Source organism: Chelon labrosus (assembly GCF_963514085.1).
Source record: "Chelon labrosus genome assembly, chromosome: 14".
NCBI lineage: Eukaryota > Metazoa > Chordata > Actinopteri > Mugiliformes > Mugilidae > Chelon > Chelon labrosus.
This window is the reverse complement of record NC_140347.1, coordinates 17281258-17302009: the sequence shown is the minus strand read 5'-3', so window position 1 is coordinate 17302009 and position 20752 is coordinate 17281258. Positions and strand designations below refer to the sequence as shown.

Here is a 20752-nt window from a genome sequence, read left to right as displayed (position 1 = left end):
CATGTGCAGAGAGAATGTGTTTATTGCACCCAGAGAGGAACCGGATCAAGCGTTTACATTACGTTATTAGTCGCTAAAGGGATCATTAGTGGCATACAGCAGCCCTGTCAATCCGACGTCACATCCTTACATGAGGCATTTTCCTTCTGATTGGTTCTGACTGTTCTGATCATCAAATGAGCCATGATTGCTCCCTCTATCATTTCATTTTAAAGCGACAGATCGACTTTGGGTGGCACTTTGCTCTCAAGGTGACACCAAAAATCAAAACAACCAAAGCGCCTCGACTGCAGAGGGCCGCCTCTGAATCTCTAAATCAGTGATCAGTGATCCCGGCTGATCGGATGAGAGCGTTCAACCTCTGCATTTCATTTATATGCAAAATCAGGGGTGAACGCACGGAGGTATCGATCCCAGCCTACAGGGCTACGTGTGATTCCACGAGTGTGAACTTGAGCATTGCGGGGGAAACGAACATCACATCCCAAATGTGAGCTGCAGCTTTCGGCGCGCCGGTTAAACAGATGGCACGCCTGTAGTACAGACAGCGGGTCGAGTAGACGCTGATTCAGAAAACGCAGTTAATTCTTTTCTGATTTGCACTTTCAGACAAATGCTGCATGTTCGTTTCTCCGTGTGAAGCAGCCCTCTGAGGCTCCATCACGCGCGCACACAGACACTGTAGCATGTCCTCACACACATTCAGATACACACAAACAGCTGGCTGATGAGAGTATTGATCTAAAGAGCCAGCTGACATGGAGCTAAATGCCTGTGCCAGTGGCAAACACACCACACACAGTTGTGCCTCCACTTCACTTCAGAGGACCTTACACAGACTTTTATTCATCTCTTGGGGCTTTACATGAATCATAAAGCAAGTCTTAACCTTAAAAATGAATGGTTTATGTTATTAGACGTGCGTCTGATAATAGTCATGTGTCCTGTTTCTGATCTTTGTGCTAAGCTAACTAGCTTCTGCTGTTTGATATCTTCCACACAGACATGAAGGTGGTATTGATCTTGTCAACAAACCCTTGGCTGTTTCCTAAAATATTTATTAAGTTTAAGACAAAGGATCAGAGAGCAATTCAATAAAATCTAAAACTTTGCTCCTAATCTGCTTGTAATCACTCCAGGGTTGGTTTCTTCACGAGCTTCAAGTGAGGATGACTAACGGCGCGATAATTGGTTTTCGCTAAATTTAAACTTTGCTGTGGAGCACGAGGCGAGCACTCTGCTAAAAATTCTGCCGATTCTGTTGTGGCTGAAGCACGGTCTCAGCTGCTAGTTGCGCTCGCGTGGTGCGTATTTACAAATTCATTTGTGCTTAATCAGACTGCAGCGGAGCAAACCCGGGGTCCTGCTGGGTGCACAGAGTGAGCGATGCACCCAGACCACACGGCTCATTGTTTTTCCCTACAAGCTCCAGGTTAATCTGAGCGCAGGTTGAACAGACCTTCATATGTGGAGTTTATTAATGCGTTCAGTGGTTTTACCTCACAGTGGCTTTTGTATTTCTTCCATTTCACTTGTTTTCTGTGCTGATTCAGCCTCTAATGTCCAGTGGAACTACATTTCCCATGTGCACTTGCATGACAAAGCACAGGTGTGCTCAATCATACGTCCTTAAAAGCTTTAAGGTTCCCTTTGCCAAACATTTGCCCTGATGAGGTTCTTAGAAGATGTTTTTTCTTGTTCTCAACCAGAATATTACAAAAAAGTGGAGCTCTTCATTCAACGTGTTCGTCAACCGGGGTAAGACTGAAGATGTGACTGGATTTTTTTTTCTTTTTTACAGTATTATGGAGGTTTTGTGTCAATTTGTACAGAGAGAACTGAGTGACATGAATGGATGAATCAAAAGGGAATGAAATAATGAAGTAACTTTCCTTCGGTTTGAGCGCACAAGTCGGCTTCCGTGTAAATAATCATATGATTGCAGGAAGGGAAAGCTTTATATCCTGATTTTCACCATTCCAAATGGTATTTCCATTGTGTGGTCTGTGATCAAAATTTGGTTTCATTTAATCAAGCGTGGAATTCTTCAGATTCCCTTAATTATTTAGCGCAGTTATGAGTCGTGTTCAGCCTGTAAAGAGGCCAGCTGTCTAAAGATGAATATGCTTTGATGATCTACCATTAAGGGTGGACTAAATGGAAAGGGGCTTGGTTCCAGTTAGGATTCAGATGTAATGTGCTGGGACAGTGACGCAGCTCCACTCTGACAAGGAGAGGAGGTGTAAGTTAGGGTCCTCATGCAGGAACCTCCTGCTTTCTCTGTCCTGTTGTTTCCACTCTACTCCTTATTTCTCACTTAATATCAGCTCATCTCTTCTCAGATAACAATATTTTGACAGCTGTCAGGCAGGCCTGAATAATGAGATGTGTGTGTCAGTAAATACACTATGGAGTCGTCATACTGGATGTGCATAGGTGTTTCTGTGAATGGCTGCTCTACAGAACAGATTTAGAATCTTTCCACATTTTGGTATCTGTACTCTCTGAGAAGTTTAATTGAAGAAGTTACATGTTGAAACAATGGATTAATACGGTTAAAGCTGCAGTTCGGGAACATTTGGCTCCCCCTTCTGGCAGAGAGAGAATTTACACAAACACTGTTCAATGGGTTTAGGGGAGGGGTCTCTGTGGATCATCACAGACATTTAATCAGTTTGGGATCTAGTGAATTTGGAGGTCAGGTCAACACCTTGTGCTGTTCTTCATGTTTTTTTTTGTTTGTTTGTTTGTTTTTTGAGTTGTTCCTAAACCGTTCAGGCTGCAGCCTGCTGGGAAAGGCTGCTGCCATCAAGGAGTGTCATTGCTATAGGGTGGGGGTGCCTGGTCTGGTCTAGGTGGGTGCTACATGTCTAAGTAACATCCACATGAATGCCAGGTCCAAATGTTTCTCAGCAGAACATTGAATTATCACAAGACGGTCAATGTTATCACTTCTCCTGTCAGTGGTCATAATGTTATGCTGATTGGTGTATATATCCTGCTATTTTACTAAACCTGTCCATTTTTCAGTGCTTCGGTGACCCGTTTGAGCGTCAGCCAATCATATCTGATTGTTTCAAATATGTCACCGTGTATTTGAAAGTGAATATCAACCAGTGCTTGAGCAACACTTCACTGGTGACTTGATGTCAATGTAGCTGGCCATGCATCTGTGTCTGACTTTGGTCCCTTCTCTTCTTTCGGCCTCCTCCATTGAGAATAAAACAAACTACAGACAAACTGTTTTCTGTTGCCGTCAATCACTTTTTAGTCCGTTATAATCCTTCTGAACCCTGAACCCTGAGTTTCTATTTCGTCTTTCGTCTGCATCAGACATTTTTCGTAGATGTTTCCTAGATTTTTCTGCCCTACCCCTAGTTGCTGTGGATGGGCTTCTCCATTGCTGCAGTTTCTTCTCCTCTGGTAAATCAGTCGTTGCTTGTTAACTTAAAACGCCTCCAGCCTGAATATGGGCTCAGACGCCAGGTTTAAAACTTTGTTACACGGGAGAATACAGTGACGTTTATCTGGTTTAAAAAGGCCTGGTTGAGTCACTTTGTAAATTGGTTTCACTGGAGTGTTTAAGATTTAGGAACCAATAACAATCCCATAACTTAAAGGAAGTATCTATAATGTCAGTTTAGCTTGTAGTGGCCTCACTGTGCATGGAGTAAAGAGTATGTACCACCCTATAAACTGAGATGGTTGACTGCAAGAAAGAAAAAGGAAACCTATCCACAGTGTATTGTTGTCCTTTAACTTCAGTCTCATGTGACCGTGGGCTGGGAGCAATGGCTGTAAAAGAGATAACACAGAAAAGTAGGAGAATTTACGATGCCTTCATTTCATCCGTCTTCTGCCTGCTGACAGAAGAAAAAAGACAGAGACGGGAGACTGGAGCTCCGCTGAGGGTTGTAAGGTCTAATCCATCTCTCTCTCTCTCTTTCTCTCTACAGCAGCTTCTAGACACAGAAGAGAAAGCACACGCTGAGAGAGGCGTCGATAAAGAGGAGAGGATAACTTATCACAGGGGAAGACGACAAAGGGAGGCTGTAGCTATGGCCGAGGCACCTCAGGAGCAGCAGCAGCAGCAGCAGGAGCAGCAGCTGGAGGAAGAGGAGCAGCAGCAGCAGCAACCGAGCGCTGGGGACACGACGGAACCCGACGAAGGGTCAGAAGAACCGAAGGAGATCGCCCAGACTCCCCCGACTCGCCCTCTGCTGTCCATGAGGTCCATGAGCACCATAGACCTGGACGATGACACGCCCAACATGATTGTTTACAGAAAGGTAAGAGGAAAGATGAACCCCGTCGCCTCTTTCTTGTTCCAAATCTTCTTGGACTCTCGTGTTGCCGCCGAAAGTTTGAACCTGTAGTTGAGCTATTCCTTAAAGCTTGCTTTTCCACTTAGCCTTAAAGGTGAGTTCACTGAGAGGACATGTTAGTTGTGGAGAGGTAAACCTGCCAGGTTGGTGCTGGTGGTGCTTCAGACTCGAGAGAGAGAGAGAGGCTTTGATGTCCTACTGGGGCTCTCGGGTAGAAAATCTGGAAAAAGAACTGGAAAGAACATCTCTATTCTGGTGCATAGCCATTTCAGTTTACTGGATGTTTTTACTGTTTTTTCCAATGAGACATAAGCTTTGGAAAGCAGGAGACAAAAGTGTACACTTATTTCACGTGTTGTTTGGATGTTTAATGAATTCTGAGACATTTAGGAAGTACTGATAGCCTGAAGGCCTGCTCTTAATGTGCTATAGATGTTTTATACCACTGAAGTGTCTCTGTTTCAGCAGCTTGGATTTCTTTGAATCAAATTCAAACTTGCTTCGTTTCCTTGAATCTTTTTGAACCATTAAATGGTTAAAGGACTTCTTTTAATCCGCACAAGTGATTCATTATCACTAAAGAACTGAGTTGTAATGAATACTATATGATTCATTGGAGTCCATCAAATAATTAGTAGTGTGGATTGTAAAAAAAGTAATTTTATTTCTTGATAAATCGCAATCATTTCCCGTTTAATGGTGACAGAGCGTCTTCTACTTTGAGCCGAGGGGTCGTATGTATCTCAAAAGCTGCTGGATCACCATATGGCAGAAATAAAAAGGAGTTTCGCTGCTGAAGAGCGCAAACTGAGCTGAAGAGCTTTTGGACAGATGGTGAAAGAAATAAGAGGTGCAGTTCAGAAAAACAAACCTTCCAGTATGATACTCTTAGAAAGAAAGATGAAACATGCTTGTTAAATTTGCAGAGTTTGTGACAAATGGGGGTTTATGAGAAGTGTGGGATACGTTTTAACAGGTTGCGCAGGGGGAGGTAAGATGAGCCACATCTCGGGTGTCGGATGGATAAAAATGTCAGGAGGAAACGAGATCTCTGGCTCGCTTCTTTTTCCTGTTGAGAAAAATTCAAAAGAGTTTCCACAGTTCCAAAGCAATCATTTATCTCAGTGGAGTACTTCTAAACGGCTACATATCCTACTCCAAATTAAACAAACGCCCTCTGAAAAGTAGCTTGTGCCTTCAATCAAAGATGAGGATAAACCTGTCAGGCTTGAAATGCAAGCAGTTCTCCAAAGACTGGTTTAATAGTCGGTTCCTCTCATGCGTTTTTATAGAGTTCATTTTTGAGAAAGCAGCTTTACAGGTGTTTGTTGATCCGAACATGTTGAGCACATACGTGACCAGTGTCTTCAGTGTGTCATACTCTTGGTGACAAGCCAAAAAATGTAAAGTTGCATGTGATGGACCGATTGACAGCCTCACAAAAATGAAGCCTAAAATATCGCAAACGCCCCCTAGTGGCGTACAGGTAATATGAGTCTGTTAACGCTGACAAAGGCTAAAAAAACATTACAACATTGACTTTTCACCCCAAACAGCTCTTGAAACTTTTAACACAAACCTTCATCGTTCTTGAGTAAAAAGAGGCAGAAAAAAAGCTGCGAACAAAATGAAACTCACCCAAAATCGCAGATATGCCGATTCGCATTATTATTATCGCATGACTTCGGTGGTACGAGAAATAGGACAGATCATTATGGTCTAGTTTTTACTTTGCAAATTACGGACATGGACGATTCGCACGGGATTAAGATCACAGATTACCTCCACTGTTATTGGAGGCATCACTTTCTTGTTTAGACTGTGATCCTCCCTCTTTTGAAATTGGGACCGTCATGCTTCCTAGTATTTTCCACCATGCTCATAGTTGCTATGGGCTACTTCATCTCCGTCTCCTCAGTTTCTCCCCTCTTCAACTCTGGAAAACTGCTGGTTAAGAGGAATTTTCTTCCAGTGCACTAGTGTGTTCCCCTCCTTCTAAGAAGCTGTTTTCCGGTGGACTCGGACACCCGACTGCATAGTGAAAGGCAAAGAGAATATACTCCCTGTCCTGTAGAAATAAACACAGTATATCATTGTATATCACCCCCGAAATGAATAAAACACAAGGGCAATAAATATTCCAGAGGCAATCTTGCCGTCTCTCTCCTCAGTTAACACGGACTGTATCAGTATTGCTTACACGCAGGCGGCAGGTGCACTCATTGACTTATTTATCACGAACGGGAAAACACACTCTGCGGGGAGGAGGCGATGGAAGAGAGTGACACAAGCATTTGGAAGAATATAAAAACTTATTTCCACTTATCGGACGTTAAGAGTGTCCTTAATGGAAGAACTACGAGAAACAATCGAGCTAGGATAACTCCTGTCTTCCAGTAACTTTGCACTCAGAGTTGAGAGGTGTATAGTTACTACATGAATGCAGAGTAGACAGTATTAATTAATTTCTGTCTTGCAGCTTGTCCAGGAAGTCGGTAGTGAATGTTTTGTTGGAGAAATGCAGCTAGAGCTTACCGGTCGGATTTTGCGCTTCTAACTAGAACTCAGAGTATTTTGGGGTTTTTTGAGTTTGGGGTTGGAGCTGCTGCAATATTTTAATTCAGCTTTCTGCCTCAGTTTATGTGACAGTGTTTCTGGGAGTTTCTGAATTAGATTTGCACTGAAAAGTCCAAAAGGCTCTACCGGTCATAGATACACGGTATATATTTATCATTGTCAAGTCAAGTCACTTTATTTATATAGCTCATTCAAAAACAATAGAAGTTGACCCAAAGTGCTTTCCAGTCAAGGCAGATAAAAACATCTGCCTCCATACTAGTAAAACCCAATAATACAGAGGAGCAGTAATGCATAGTATAATATAATAACAATGAAGCACCAAACCAAAGCCAAAATAATAAAATAAAAGTACATTAAGAGAGTGGGTAAAACACAATAGGAGAACAATAAAAATCAGTTTAAAGTGGACCAGACAGAAGGGCAACATCAGACCGAACTAAAAGCAAGAGAAAAGAGGTAGCGCTTTAAAATGAGGTAGCACTTTAAATGAGATTTAAAACAGTCGATAATGGAGCAGGACTTAATGTGGGACGGAAGACTATTCCAGAGTTTTGGAGAGTTATGAGGCCTGAAAGTAGGCCTCACGTGGCCTGTGTCTGGATCAAGAAGTTGCATTTGAACGCGTCACAAAGACTGCCAATGGTCAGCTGGCACTTTAGTTCTGCATGAAAGGAAATAACCAGGAAACTGGAAGAGCTACCATTAAGGCTGTTACATACTCCACGAGAAGCGAGAAGTTTGTTCTCGCAGTCCTCGTTTCGCAGCTTCTTCTAGACACATCAACCGGGCAGAACTTTTTTCTCGTGTGGTGTCCAGCGACTATTCTGTGATTGGTCAGAAATTGGAAGTGGGCGTGATTAATGCGGAGAAGCAGAAATGTAATGCCCTTGCAGGTTTCGGAGTAAAACCAGCAGGCCTTAAAAGTATTGTTTGTGCATGGATGGTGTGCTATCTATTCTTGCCTGCTCCATCTGGATTTACCCGATTTTCCAAGCCCCTTATCAGCACAGTGAATTTGGTGGTAGGAACCAAAGTTGTGGACGACGTTTCATTGTGGTAAACATTTAGAAAATTTGCTTAACCGTATTAATTACTCCTATTGGTCATGGACTGATAGCAGAGATTTAATTTTAGCTGCCATCCAAATTCACCCACCTTTGTTCTCAAGAGGTTTTCCACTGGACAGATAGATAAATTTGTTGTGGGGTAAAAGAATTTGGGAGAAATGAATCTCTCTGTGTTTAACTGCTGTGATACTGCTTACTGATGTAACAAATCAGTAATTTAGATTTGCTAACATTCCCACGAGGAAAACAATTAACAGAAAAGGGATTTTTGTATGTATATTCCACTGAGACCATGGTAGACATGTATTTGCATTGGAAGGAGGTGTGAGGAGTAAATGTACGGCACCAAAGGCCAGTGTCAGCTTTGATAAATGACTTCCTGATGCAGGTCGGAGGAGGGGGTTTAGACTAGAAAGAGAACCAACCTGGGTGAAAGAGTGAAACGCAACGAGAGAAAACATAAAAGTATATGAACGGCGAAGGCTAAGAGTGAGATGTAAAGATTTTACCGAGTGCAACTGAGCAGCAGATGGACGTGGCTACGCTTCACACAGCCTACGAGAACGCACGGCGACTACACACGGTAAAGGTTACTTTAGGTGAAGAGCAGCCGAGACGTAATATCATTTTCCCGATTAACAAAAAGTGCTGTCACGATTTACAGTCCGTCTGTCGGCTGCGTCTGTTTTCCTTCATGTAGCGTTTCAGCACCAATAAATCATCGTTAGACTCGCTTCGGGAAACGAAACCCTCCCCGGAAAAAAATAAATAAAGCCATCATCCACGTGGGTTGTGGGTTATGGGGGCTCATTTTACTACAATTGGGCAATAATATTATTTTGTAATGCGAGAAAGACATTAAAAGACTTAATTGCCCCAAACATTCATCTATTGTGCAATGGATTACTAAAAGTTTCAGCCTCTCTGCTTTAAAACCCTCAGCAGTAAACTGAAATACTGATTTACAATATTTGCTGAAGGCTGTTATGAAATACTGTAAGTACACTACGCCCTGGATTGTATTTCCATTAGTCTTCCTGGATGAGTCATCAATCATCCTTGAGCATGAGGGGATGGGATGCAAATGGTGGTCATGATTCACCGTACACAAAGCTGTGAGGGTTTCAACAAGGTTTTTCTTTGTTTCTTTTTTTCTTTTCTTATTATCAACTCAGGTTTTTTTTTACACCTTCACTTTGGCCCGAGTGAGGGTCAGCTCTAGGGTTAAATAAAGGCTGAACATGAGGGATGATGCTGGGTCAGTGTTTGAGGAGTAATTAGGAGGAGAAGCGCTGCGTCTTGTCTACTGGGAACCATTCATCTGCTCCAAAGATGGTGTATGACTTTATTCCCTGTCTCCCTCCTCCTCCTCCTCTTATTACTCCCTCTATTCTGCTGTCTTACTCTGCTGTCTCTCTATACTACACTATACTGATGTGTCCTATTCTATTCTATTTTTTATTCATATGTGTAATTATATTCTATTGTATTCTGATGTGTCTAATTCTGTTCTATTAGTGTTCTTCTAGTGTACATACAGTAGATGTATTTTTTTTGTGTATGAGAATTAATATATTTTCCCCACTGGATTATATTTTTCCATTGTCAGCAATGAAACAAACACACACACACACCCACACACACCCACACAGAGAAGGTGATATTAAGGCGAGGGGATTCAGTGCTGTTGACAAAGAGTGGAAGGTGTTGACTCACCCCTTCACCAACGTGCATTCAGACCCGTCAGCCAGCATCTGCTCTGCAACATTGTGCGAGTGTATGTGTGCGCGATAAGGAAAGAAAGTGGGAATCGGGATGCAGTCTGAGTGTGAGTGTTTGTACAGCTGTGTGTGTGTGTATTGCAGCTTTTTTTTTCATTATTCTCCAGCTTCCAGTCAGATATTAGCAGCCGTTGAACCGCAGGCCTGTGTACGTAACAGGCTGTTTATACAGATACCTTCTTACCCATATTTCTCTGAGCTGCTGGAACGTGTCCTTAAAGAGGGCTTGGAGGTTGGATGATCATTGTTGGATGCCGCCATAAAAGCAGGAGTTTACTTTTTTACCTTTAAAGAGAGATCTTTTTGAATGCATTTAGCTACTGCAATGGAGAGATATTTGTGCATTAGTTTGTGATGAATGTCAGGAGTTTGCATGCATCTAAACTGCCCAACAAGGCCTTTTTATCTGTCTGTTCGGAAGATATTTAGATCCAGCGGAGCGCCGCATATATCCATATAGTGGGAGTGACTGGGGCACCGAAACACAGCCTCGAAATAATGCATTATCTGCCACGAAACTCATTCATTTCACCACTATATGTCATGATACGCTAATGCTATTCCCCGTTGAGTCCCGGAGTTGCCTGTTAACATCATCCAGGGTCTGTAGATTGACCTACTAACTTCTGACCTGGATGATGTCACCTCTGAGCGCTGCACTCACCCGCAACCTATAATTTGCTACTGTTGTTTTTTGCAACATGGCTGAATATTTTTCCGATTCTGAGGTTGTGGGCGACGACTTTGTTTATGGTGGTCATGCTAAGGTTTAAAGACCAAGACTAAACAACAGTGACTGTTATCAGCTTTCAGGACGTACTTTTAGCGGCAGAACCTCTTTAAAATGTTGTGGTTTTGGCTAAATTCGCTTGTTAGATGGAATATTTAAGAAACTCAGTGAGTTGCAGCAGTGATGGGTGAAAACACTTTAGGAAATGGGAAGCAGGTGGGTACCACTGCAACTTATGAGAGTGACTGATTTCTGAGTTAATTCACATATGATTCGACACTGCTCCCAAGAAAACCCCCGTCCACAGCTTTGGTTCCTACCAACAAATTCAACAGCTTAGGGGCCTCAGGTGAACCCAGATGAAGCTGGCACCATTATTGGTGGTGTTTTCATCTCCAAATAGAGAGCAATAACGGCAAGAACAGCTAACTCCATCCATACACAATAAGTATTCCTTTGTTTGGCTTCACTCTGGAAAATTTGCATTGAGAAATGTTATGAAGGCTAACAGAACATGTAATGTCCACCAGAGACGAGCAATGGATGACAAGCAAGACGCTTAACATGTGGATGGGGCTTAATGGGTAATATATATCCCTGTTGTGTTCATATTTCTATTGAACTGCACCAGAGATATTTGGAAGTGGACTTGGACGACTTCTTCAGGCGCTCACACCCGCTTTAGTCTAGCCAGCACTCCTTGAAATGCTGAAGTCAGACCCCATCCGTCACGTTTTATCCTCAGAATAACATTCAACTTGTCAGCAAGCTGTATATGTAGATTTAGTTTCAATCATCAGAAAACTTCACCCTCCACATAGTGATGTCTGCTCCCCTTCTGTGTCCCTTGACGGATTTCAGCCCTTGGCATGTTGTCACTGACCCCATCTGGAACAGAGCCAGAGGCCAAAACATCTTCGGTGATTTCAGTCGTTGGTTTGAGTGATTGCACCACCTGCCACCTCCTAAGGCCTTCCCTCAAGGACCAGACATTTAAGTGACCCTGTGTAGCCTTTCCTCGAGTGCCACCCTCGGAACAAACTCCCATTTTTAGTCTCGCAAGTTGTGATGATACTTTAGAATGGCGAAGAATTAGATGAATGTTTGTCCTTTAAACCAGATTCTAAAATCACAATGGACATATCAGAGATTATTATCAATAAATGGAATAGTGTTAACTGCCTAGATGCTATGACATCAGATGGCTAAATGGAAATAATGTTGTACACATGTCAGCCACATACCAACTGTCTACTGTATATGCTATACAAACCTCTTTTACATCTTTTATAAATGAGATTTTGATATCAGATGTTTTAAAGTTGTATTATTCCAGCTAGACTGTGGCCATGTTCACATGGACACTAGTACCTTACTAATAATAGGAATAACAGACCAGTCAGAGTGCAAATGACTCATGTAACCACCTCAGTCAGAACAAACTGGCCTGATTAGAAAAAAAATCTTTAATGGAGGTGGTGTAAACCTTTGATTACCTGTTCATTAGGAAGATATTGGCCCCTAACGACCATGTTAACACTTCATCTGGTCATTTCTCTCAGGTTGGAATGAGTTTGCCTCACATGGAGAAAATATCAGGTGAGTTGATGAGTTTCCAGGATGGACGGAAACATGGTGGTAGCAAAAAAAAAAAAAGTTCAAACAAGTGTTTGAAAAGATGAACAAAGCTGGAATCGATGTGGGCCGCAATGCTAAAAACACGGGTCCATCTCGGCCTGTCTTCTGTTGAAGTGTTGTCAGTGAAGTTGGGAACCTTCTTTGATATTTAAAACAGATTTGGATTGATGTTTTGTGGCATGTATCTTACCAGATCTTTCTATGTAGCCTCCATATAAAAGTTGGAATCTTTGATCAGGATGATTTCAGGGAAGGTGTCTGGTCTGGTCTATGGAATTAAAGACGCATAGAACTGCGGGACCTAAATGCAAGGACCTATGTACGCTAGTCGGCGCTGTGTCTTTTTTTGCCAGTCGGGTTCATTTTTTTTCTGCTTCCTGCTTCACTTTCAACAATGGCAGCTGAAACTTACGCCAAAATTTTAGCCAAATTTAGCCGAACACGAGTCATACAAATGTCTGTATCCCCAAACCTCCTCAGTTAACCTTACTGATTCTTTATTGATCCAAAACAATTCGATAATTGCGGAGATGGAGAAACAGCCGGAAATACTAAAGCGGAAAAACGCTACTACAGAGCGGACCAATCACAGCTCTTGCGCTCTGCGTCGCCACAGCAAGTAGTTACATTTCTGGAGACGTGCATGTCAACTACAACACGAGGCTCTGCATAGAGTCTGTGCAGGTGTCTGCGTTATCGCCGTAGCGTCTGCGTCAACTTAACACAGAAGTCTAACCTGCCTATGCAATGGATATGTACTGTTAAAGCTGCAGTGCCGAACATTTGGCTCCCCCTACTGGCGGGGAGAGAATTTACACAAACACTGTTTTGTGGGTTGAGGAGAGGGGCCTCCGTGGGTCATCTCACAGATACTTTATCAGTTTGGGATCTAGTGAATTTGGAGGCCAGGTCAACACCTTGTGCTGTTCTTCATGTTTTTTGAGTTGTTCCTAAACCATTTTTGTGTGTGTTCCTGTGTCAGGCTGCATTCTGCTGGGGATGGCTGCTGCCATCAAGGAGTGTCATTGCTATGGGGTGGGGGTGCCTGGTCTGGTCTAGGTGGGTGGTATATTTGTAAGTAACATCCACATGAATGCCAGGTCCAAAAGATTCCCAGCAGAACATTGAACTATCACAAGATGGTCAATGTTATTCACTTCTCCTGTCAGTGGTCATAATGTTGCGGCTGATCAGTGCTGAAAATCAAGGATTTCCATCAGAGCAAAGGAATCCTCTGGCGTGTTTAAAACAACAATAGCATGCAAATCAGCTTAATTGCATAAAGGACATTTGTCCTTGTAGTCTGTGCAGCTATAAAAAACAAACAAGAATGATTTAATGTGACCATTTAGAATTTATTTACTGCATTATTTATTGTTGATCTGAAACGCCGTCTGCGCAAGGTGACGACTTATTTTATGCCTTCGAGTTTTTTGAGCCCTTTTTTATGAACCATAAAATTCCAGTCATGCCCAGTAACCGCGCTCCGGCGCATATTTATTAGGCAATTTCACACGGCAACGGTATTCATTGGTGAGCAAGAACATGAATCATAGCTCGCTGAACCTCTGCACAGCTCTCTGTTGAACTCTGATGCCATCAGTATCCAAGCAGACACCGCGGACGGAGATTGTTACTTTGATCACGTAGCAACGCCTTCATTCATTTTCAGTAGGAAATGGCTGAACAGGTTTTCAATCTAGTGTCTTGTGTTTTCATTGCCCGCTGCAAAGAATTTATCCTCGTCAGTGGTTTGTCTGTGCATTATTAAAAATAAAGAATGTGGGAAAAAAGAGTTGTAAAACAGAATGAATGAATGGGACAGTAGTATCTACTAAACTATCCATCTATAAACTTAAATAAAAGTATCATGGGCTGATAAAGGAATCATAGACAGACCTTAACACCTTAAGACCTTAAGCTTTCTGTGATTTTTTTATTTTTTTGCATGAGAAATAATAATCTTTTTGTGTGTTCATGCATGCCCAGGCGGAGGTGTGTGTGTTCTGCTTGTCACTTAGTGAATGACTAAGCACATCTAATCACAGTGCAGCCGCCCGCAGACATCTGAGTGGAGTTCATCATAACAGAGCAGGTAGAAGAACGGCGGGCTAATCAAATCAAGGTGACGGGGAGAGGCTAATTGGGGGAGTTTAAATTGCAAATTTCTGAGATGACAAGATGATCACTCTTCCCTCTTTCACCTCTGCTTTCTTGCTCTTTTTCCGTGGCTTCCTGCCAGTGTAGATCGGGAAAGGCAGAAATATGAGACACTTATGAGAGAAACTCTGCCCGTGCCACGACAAGCAATCTCAATCTGCTGCTGCTTAAATGTGAATGTAAAAAAAAAAATAATAAGGCACGATTTTGAGTTGTAGCCTTGTTATCCATCTTGATTGTGTCCACCTGGGAAACTATTTGAAAAGCAACACTGACATATCATCATTTCCAGGCGACTGAAGTGTAAAAACCTAAGAGCCAGTACTCTCTTCTGTCTCTCTTCTATCATAAAATTATTCTGAAACCCTACAGTAATCCTTCACAACATAAATTTATTTAATCACAGGGATAAGCAATTATAAAGGTATAAACTGAGCGTATGCCGTGCACATTTTGTGTATTATTTTGACTTTTAAAGCTGTTTTGTGGCATCATCTGACATTCTTTCATGTTCTCAGGACAGTGTTGTTTTCAGGTTGATACAACATTAGGCCACGAGAGGCCGATTCACACTGGTTTAGTTTTATCACACGAGAAATAGGGTAGGTAATTTGCGGTGTAATTTTTACTTTACAAATGTAAAGTACGGACATGGGCAATTCGCACAGGATTAAGATCACATACGACCACCGCTGTTATTACAAATTACCGGACATCCCCAAATACAACCAGCCCTGTGCCAATAGGGCTATAGACTAGCTACTGAAAAGTGGAAACCGGTGAGGTCAATGGATTTTATTTAGGGCCAGTATGAATCTCTCAAAGAACCTGATATGAAGAAGCCCAAACTTAATCTCGCAGACACAAAGCCACATTACTACGAAAACCCCAATGTGATGAAAAACATTCACAAAATAATACCTTTGTGTCTCACATCAATTTACTCACAGCTTCTCTGTTGGGTTCTCGTTTTACACACTAATTTTTTGCAAAGCTTTCTTATTATAACATCCAATTTTTATCACATCCTCCATCCACTAACCCCACTAAACCCATGAGGCACATTCGCTCCAATACTTTCAATATGTTCCTACTGCTGTAAAGTTCCTGTGCTGGTAGCATACACTAGTTTAATCTGTGACTGAAAAGATGTTAATGAGAGTGATCTGAAACGAAGCTGAGGGCCAGTAAGCTAACTGAGGATGAATGTTAATGGTCTAAAGATTCCTCCATGGGTTTGTCATGAGTGACACCCTTGACTTAACACATGGTATTTTGATCCATTGATAAGTGCAGCTTAGTTTCACTGTGGAAATGAACCTTACCTAAAATATAGATTTTAATGCACAACTTAATTGTTCCTCAAAACATTCATTTTTTGCTGTTTGTCAATCATGTTTTGTCCTCAGTTGCCTTCATCTGTGGTAGTCCATGTCATGTTGGAAAAATCAAACTTAAAGTGAGCAAACTTAAAGTAGACTCAAACCCATCAGCTCCTGGCTGCTGTTCTTCTCCTAAAAAGCTTTAAAAAACACTCATGCAAGGCGTTTTCAAAAAAATTAAATAACAATTTTATTAGATCACATATTAACTAATGAACCCCCAGCAGTTTCCTTCTTGTTAGTTCATTAAAAGTAATGGATCAGCTCAGGACAGCAGCTCTGGCCTGTGTTTGCTGTAGAGCCTGGTGGCAGCAGTCCTTCCCTAGGAGGGAGCGTTCCCCGGGCCTGCAGAAATAATGACATCCTGAGTCCCCACTGAGTTCCTGTTTCTCTCACATCTAATCCAAACTAATCCTCCTCAGTGTACACTCAATGCTGCGCTGATTCAGTTTCCTGCTTCTATTATTTCTGAAATGAGGAGTAAATATTTGACTCTGGCATATTTTATCAGATCTGACCCTGGGTCTACTCAGACTAAAATGGATGAGAGATGATCTTTTCATATTTGCCACTGACTAAAGAGATTGAAGAGAAAGACCCAGACTAAAAGTTGGATCACTTCTCATCTCCACACATTGGCTCCAGATAGCTTCTGTGTGTCAGAATATATTCAAACATCAAAGCACCAGAGCCAGAGAAGAAACACCAACAACTTTACAACCAGATGCACTTGAATGCGTCTGATCTGAACCAGACTCCGAAAGTCCTTGTAAGTCCATTCACTTGTTTACTCCTGACAGAAAAGAGCCGGTCGTCTTTGCTATAGTCTATTGAGGCATCAGTGTATTTGTCATGCTCTGGTTGTGTCGGACAGCAGGTGTCAGAGGAGCCCGCTTGGCCTCGCTTCTCTGTCAGCGCTCGGGATTTTTCGTTGGTTCCCGTGAATATAAAGTGACTGCAACTGACTCCTGGGTGCGTGAATTTGCAAGCGTGTGTGTGTGATGTGTTTGGCAGAACATCAGTGAATTCTCTTGGCTTTTTTTTTTTAAAAAAAAAATGGACATACTGTGTGGTTGGACACACAAACACAAAATATATAATGTAAACTATCTAAATACTCTAATTTCTCATTGTACAAAAATGTATGTCTCTGTTCCACTACATTCCATCCCACTATATTCAATTGATAGCTGTAGTTACTTTTGTGAATTAAGATTTATATTTAGAAATTCATTTGATTGAGGAGAGCCTGACATTATTAGCGAGATTCTCTGGAGATCAGACCCAGTCATATTTGACCAAATGGAGGTGAGGCTGTGCTTGTTATGGGATGGTGTCAAGGTTAAACCTATACTTGTGCGCTCGTGAGTCTGGCTCGCTCAGTAAAAACTCCACCCAAGCGCTAGCCGGCGCTTTGTCTTTTTTGTCAGTTGAGTTAATTTTTGTTTCCACTTCCTGCTTCACTTTCAACAACGGCGACTGAAACTTTCACTGAAATTTCACCTTATAAATGTTTGAATCTCCGAACCTCCTCAGTTAACCTTTCCTCGATGTGTTCCATCTTTATTGATCCAGTGCAATCAATTTGAAAATTGAGATGGAGAAGCAGCCAGAAATGGTAAAGCAGAAACACTCTACTATATTAAGCGGACCAATCATAGCTCTTGCAGCCTGTGTTACTGCGACGCATCGTTACATTTCTGAGCTAAGGCTAGAATTTGGGCACCGGCATCTTGCGAGTTTGGAGCCCAAGTGTCCAGTGTTATCAATGACCCCAATGACTGTACTTTTGTTTTTTAGAAGCTCGATTATGGATTCAGACTTTACAAATGCTAACTACCGATTGCTGACAGAGCTTATGATAGCATTTTGTTTTAGCTACCGAGTTAATTACATGAAATCACATCCAATCTCACAAAACAAAAGTTTGACTTGGCGATAAAACTGCAAATATCCTCAAATCCTCAAGGTTACTTGTCTACTTTAGTGTTTTAGTTTGGTCCGAGTCCCATCCACTGCCATGGAGGAGGTGGAGCTTATGACCTATACTGCAGTCAGTCACCAGGGGGAGCTCTACTTGCTTTGGCTTCACTTTTGAGGAGCTGTCATGGCGTCCACTTTTTTTACGGTCTACGGTCGTGAACTGGCTGTCTCCTGTTGAGCTATACGATAGTGAAGTGTACCTTTATTACTAGTACAGATAAGATTTGATTCACAACCCGAGATAAAATTCATAGAAATGACCGCATGACAAAAACATTGTTCTGAAGCTCAAAAAATATCTAAATCTAAATATATCTTAAAAAAAAAAAAAAAAAAAAAAAAAAAAAAAAGTAGTATAAATGTGGGCAATACAAAAGAAAAACGTGTTTAAAATGTTCACCTGCATCGTTGCTATGTTAGCCGGAACACGGCCTCTTCTGTGTAGGTGCAGCAGGGTTTGTCTTTTGTGCGATTGTGTGCTCTGTATGTGAAAGATATTTATGATGCAGATGGTGACTCACAGCAAATAATGAGCACGGGAGACAGCCCTCGGTTAGTGAGCAAGTGAGCAGTTTGTTGTTTATCCGGGGTTTGTAGCACCATAATTCTTTGTTGTTCACACAGTGGTCTTGTCCCGAGAGCAAATTGTTTAATCCCTAATTAATCTCACAGATATTCATGGTGTAATAGGGATTAACATTTTGTTTTGTTAGGGAAACAATGACGCAGGCGTTTTCTAGGCTGTAATGAGACGTAGTGCACGCTCCTCTCGCTTGTCAAATTTTTGGCAGAAATTACAAAGGACTGCACATCAAAGGACTGCAACTACACAAAGACCATTTGGGCTCAAACATGTACACGCACCTCCTCCCCACATTCACACACAATTATGAAAAGAAAAGGGAGTGTGAGAAAGAGAGATGGTAGAGTTCAACAAAGTGGAAGTGAATATATTCAGAAAGGTGTTAGTATTTGGATAGAAGGTAAATACACCTGCAGCCATTATTGTGCTAATGCACTGCTTCAGCCCAGTGTGGTGACACCTGTTTTGTTAATTCGCAGCAGCCAACCAAGCAGACCGAGCCAAAATAATGAGGCAGGGCAGGCTATTCAAAGCCGTCTTCTCTTATCGTCCTCCAGCTGGGACGGGATGGTCCCGGCTGCAGAGGTGCAGAAACATTAAATGTGTTTTTGAAACGGGTAATGAAAGTGTTAGTTACATGCAGGAACCAAACATCAATAAATCATCTGCACCTTCTGATAAATTATTATGAATAACATACACGTTTAGTGCTGAGAAGATAAACCTTGACTAAATCCATGCTGCCGATTCCCTGTTACAGCTGATGGATTGCTTATAGAATACACATCGTATCAGTGGTTTTGGAAACTTCGATTTATCGGACATAGTTGAACTGAGCCTGCTCCTGTTTCTAAGCTCGGTATTTTCAGTAAGTTTTCAGACAACAAGGTCTGTTTTTGTGAATTATAGCTTTTCTCTGAATGTACCTTATTCATTGTTTAATGATCCTCTGTAGACTGGATCAAATCACTGCAGCCTCCTCAGGAAGTAGCACCTGCTTTGCCCTTTCCTGTAAAGAGAAAAAGAGTTCACTGACCAGTCCAGCCTGCTGTCCAGCTGCAGGCCAGGATATTTGTGGTGAACATGCAGAAGGCTCTTTTTAATTTGCATTTTCATCTCATCTGAACATTTAAATCCACACAAATGTTCAATATCTGTAGATCAACTGATCACCGTGGTTCAGTTGAGGTCAGTTCTGTACGACGGTTTGTTGCTGTTCCTAGATTCGTAGCCTTTCAGATAATTGTTGCTCTTCCAGTTCGCTGTTGGCTGTAGTTTTTGTAGTGTGTTCACGTGCAGCTTGTCCAGACACAGGTTAACAGAAGTTGACATCTTTTGATATTGGTTTGGTGTCTCTGGGCCTTTAGACTGTAATCCTTTCCGAGTCCAGATTTTTTGTTTTCATCTGGAACATCAGAAACTTTTCTTGGATACTTCTTAGATTCTATGTCATATCATTCATGGTACCAGGGTTACATTTGTAACTTTTATTCGTCGCCATTCTAACATACTCCTACTTGCTGCAGACTGCTCTTTCCTTCCCTTGTTGTTGCTTTTCTCTTCAGCTCTGGCAAACAGAAATTGCCAGTTGACTTGAAAAGCATTGTTTTTCACCAGTGCATATAGAAGATTAAAACCTGACAAGCTTAATCCACATTTTCTGAACTTGTTTGGGAAGGTAATGTTTGCACAAATTCACTTGAATCTATTTTGTAATATTTCTGTTTTATCACTAACCTTTAAACTGCATGATGGAGAATATTTGACAGGCCTACTGCTGAGTGTTGGTGGAGAATTTCAGACTCTAGGACAGCCCAACGCTTGTGCACAACAGATTTAAAGACTTCTACCATCCTTTCTTACTATAAATTGCCATACCAGATACTGCAGTATTGCATGATACAGCATGCAGCTGCACTGTAAGTTGCCACAGACGGATAAAGCGTGAGCTTAATGCCGTATGGATCCAGGCCAGTGTGGTGTGTTGGTGTGCTGGAGATATAATGGTGCTTTACTTCAGTGTCTGAGGGAGCTCGGAGAAGGCAGGAACCATGCTAGCAGAGGTTGCAGCGCCAAGTGGCAGGTTATGATTAATGAATGTGAACTTTTGCCAGGCACGTTCCCCGTGTAGCCCCGGGTCCATTAGAGAACTTGGATGGACGGACACACACACATGATGGGGGGAAAAAAAAGGAAACACACACACAGAACGAAAAGACAACCCACACTGATGGATGATACAGAAATAAGACCGCACATCGTTTTTCCATTAACGTCTCCTCTCATTCTGCCCTGTCTCTTATTCCGCATGCCCCGATCAATCCTTAGCTACATGTCTTTCCTCTCTTTACTTTCAACTTAGATGAGTTTGCTTTCCATCTTTAATGCCATATCCATCTTTAGTCCTACTCTTTTGTGTTCACCATTTTCTGGATTCTTCATTTTATTCACAGAAACACTGTGTCTGTGAATATTGTCAGTCATCCAGGTCATGGTGTCCTTTTTTTTTTTTTTGAGCCACAG

The 20752-nt window shown here is 41.9% G+C and overlaps 1 protein-coding gene across 1 annotated transcript in view; it reads left to right on the top strand.

Annotated features, from left to right (window-relative positions):
• Positions 1 to 3977: 3977 nt before the first annotated feature.
• LOC311499090 (regulator of G-protein signaling 6-like) overlaps positions 3978 to 20752 on the top strand; it is an 87262-nt gene continuing 70487 nt past the window's right edge. The window contains exon 1 of the mRNA XM_084559937.1: positions 3978 to 4289. Within this exon, the coding sequence (XP_084416063.1) occupies positions 4059 to 4289 (231 nt within the window). The 5' untranslated portion in view covers positions 3978 to 4058. The remainder of the gene's footprint in view (positions 4290 to 20752) is intronic.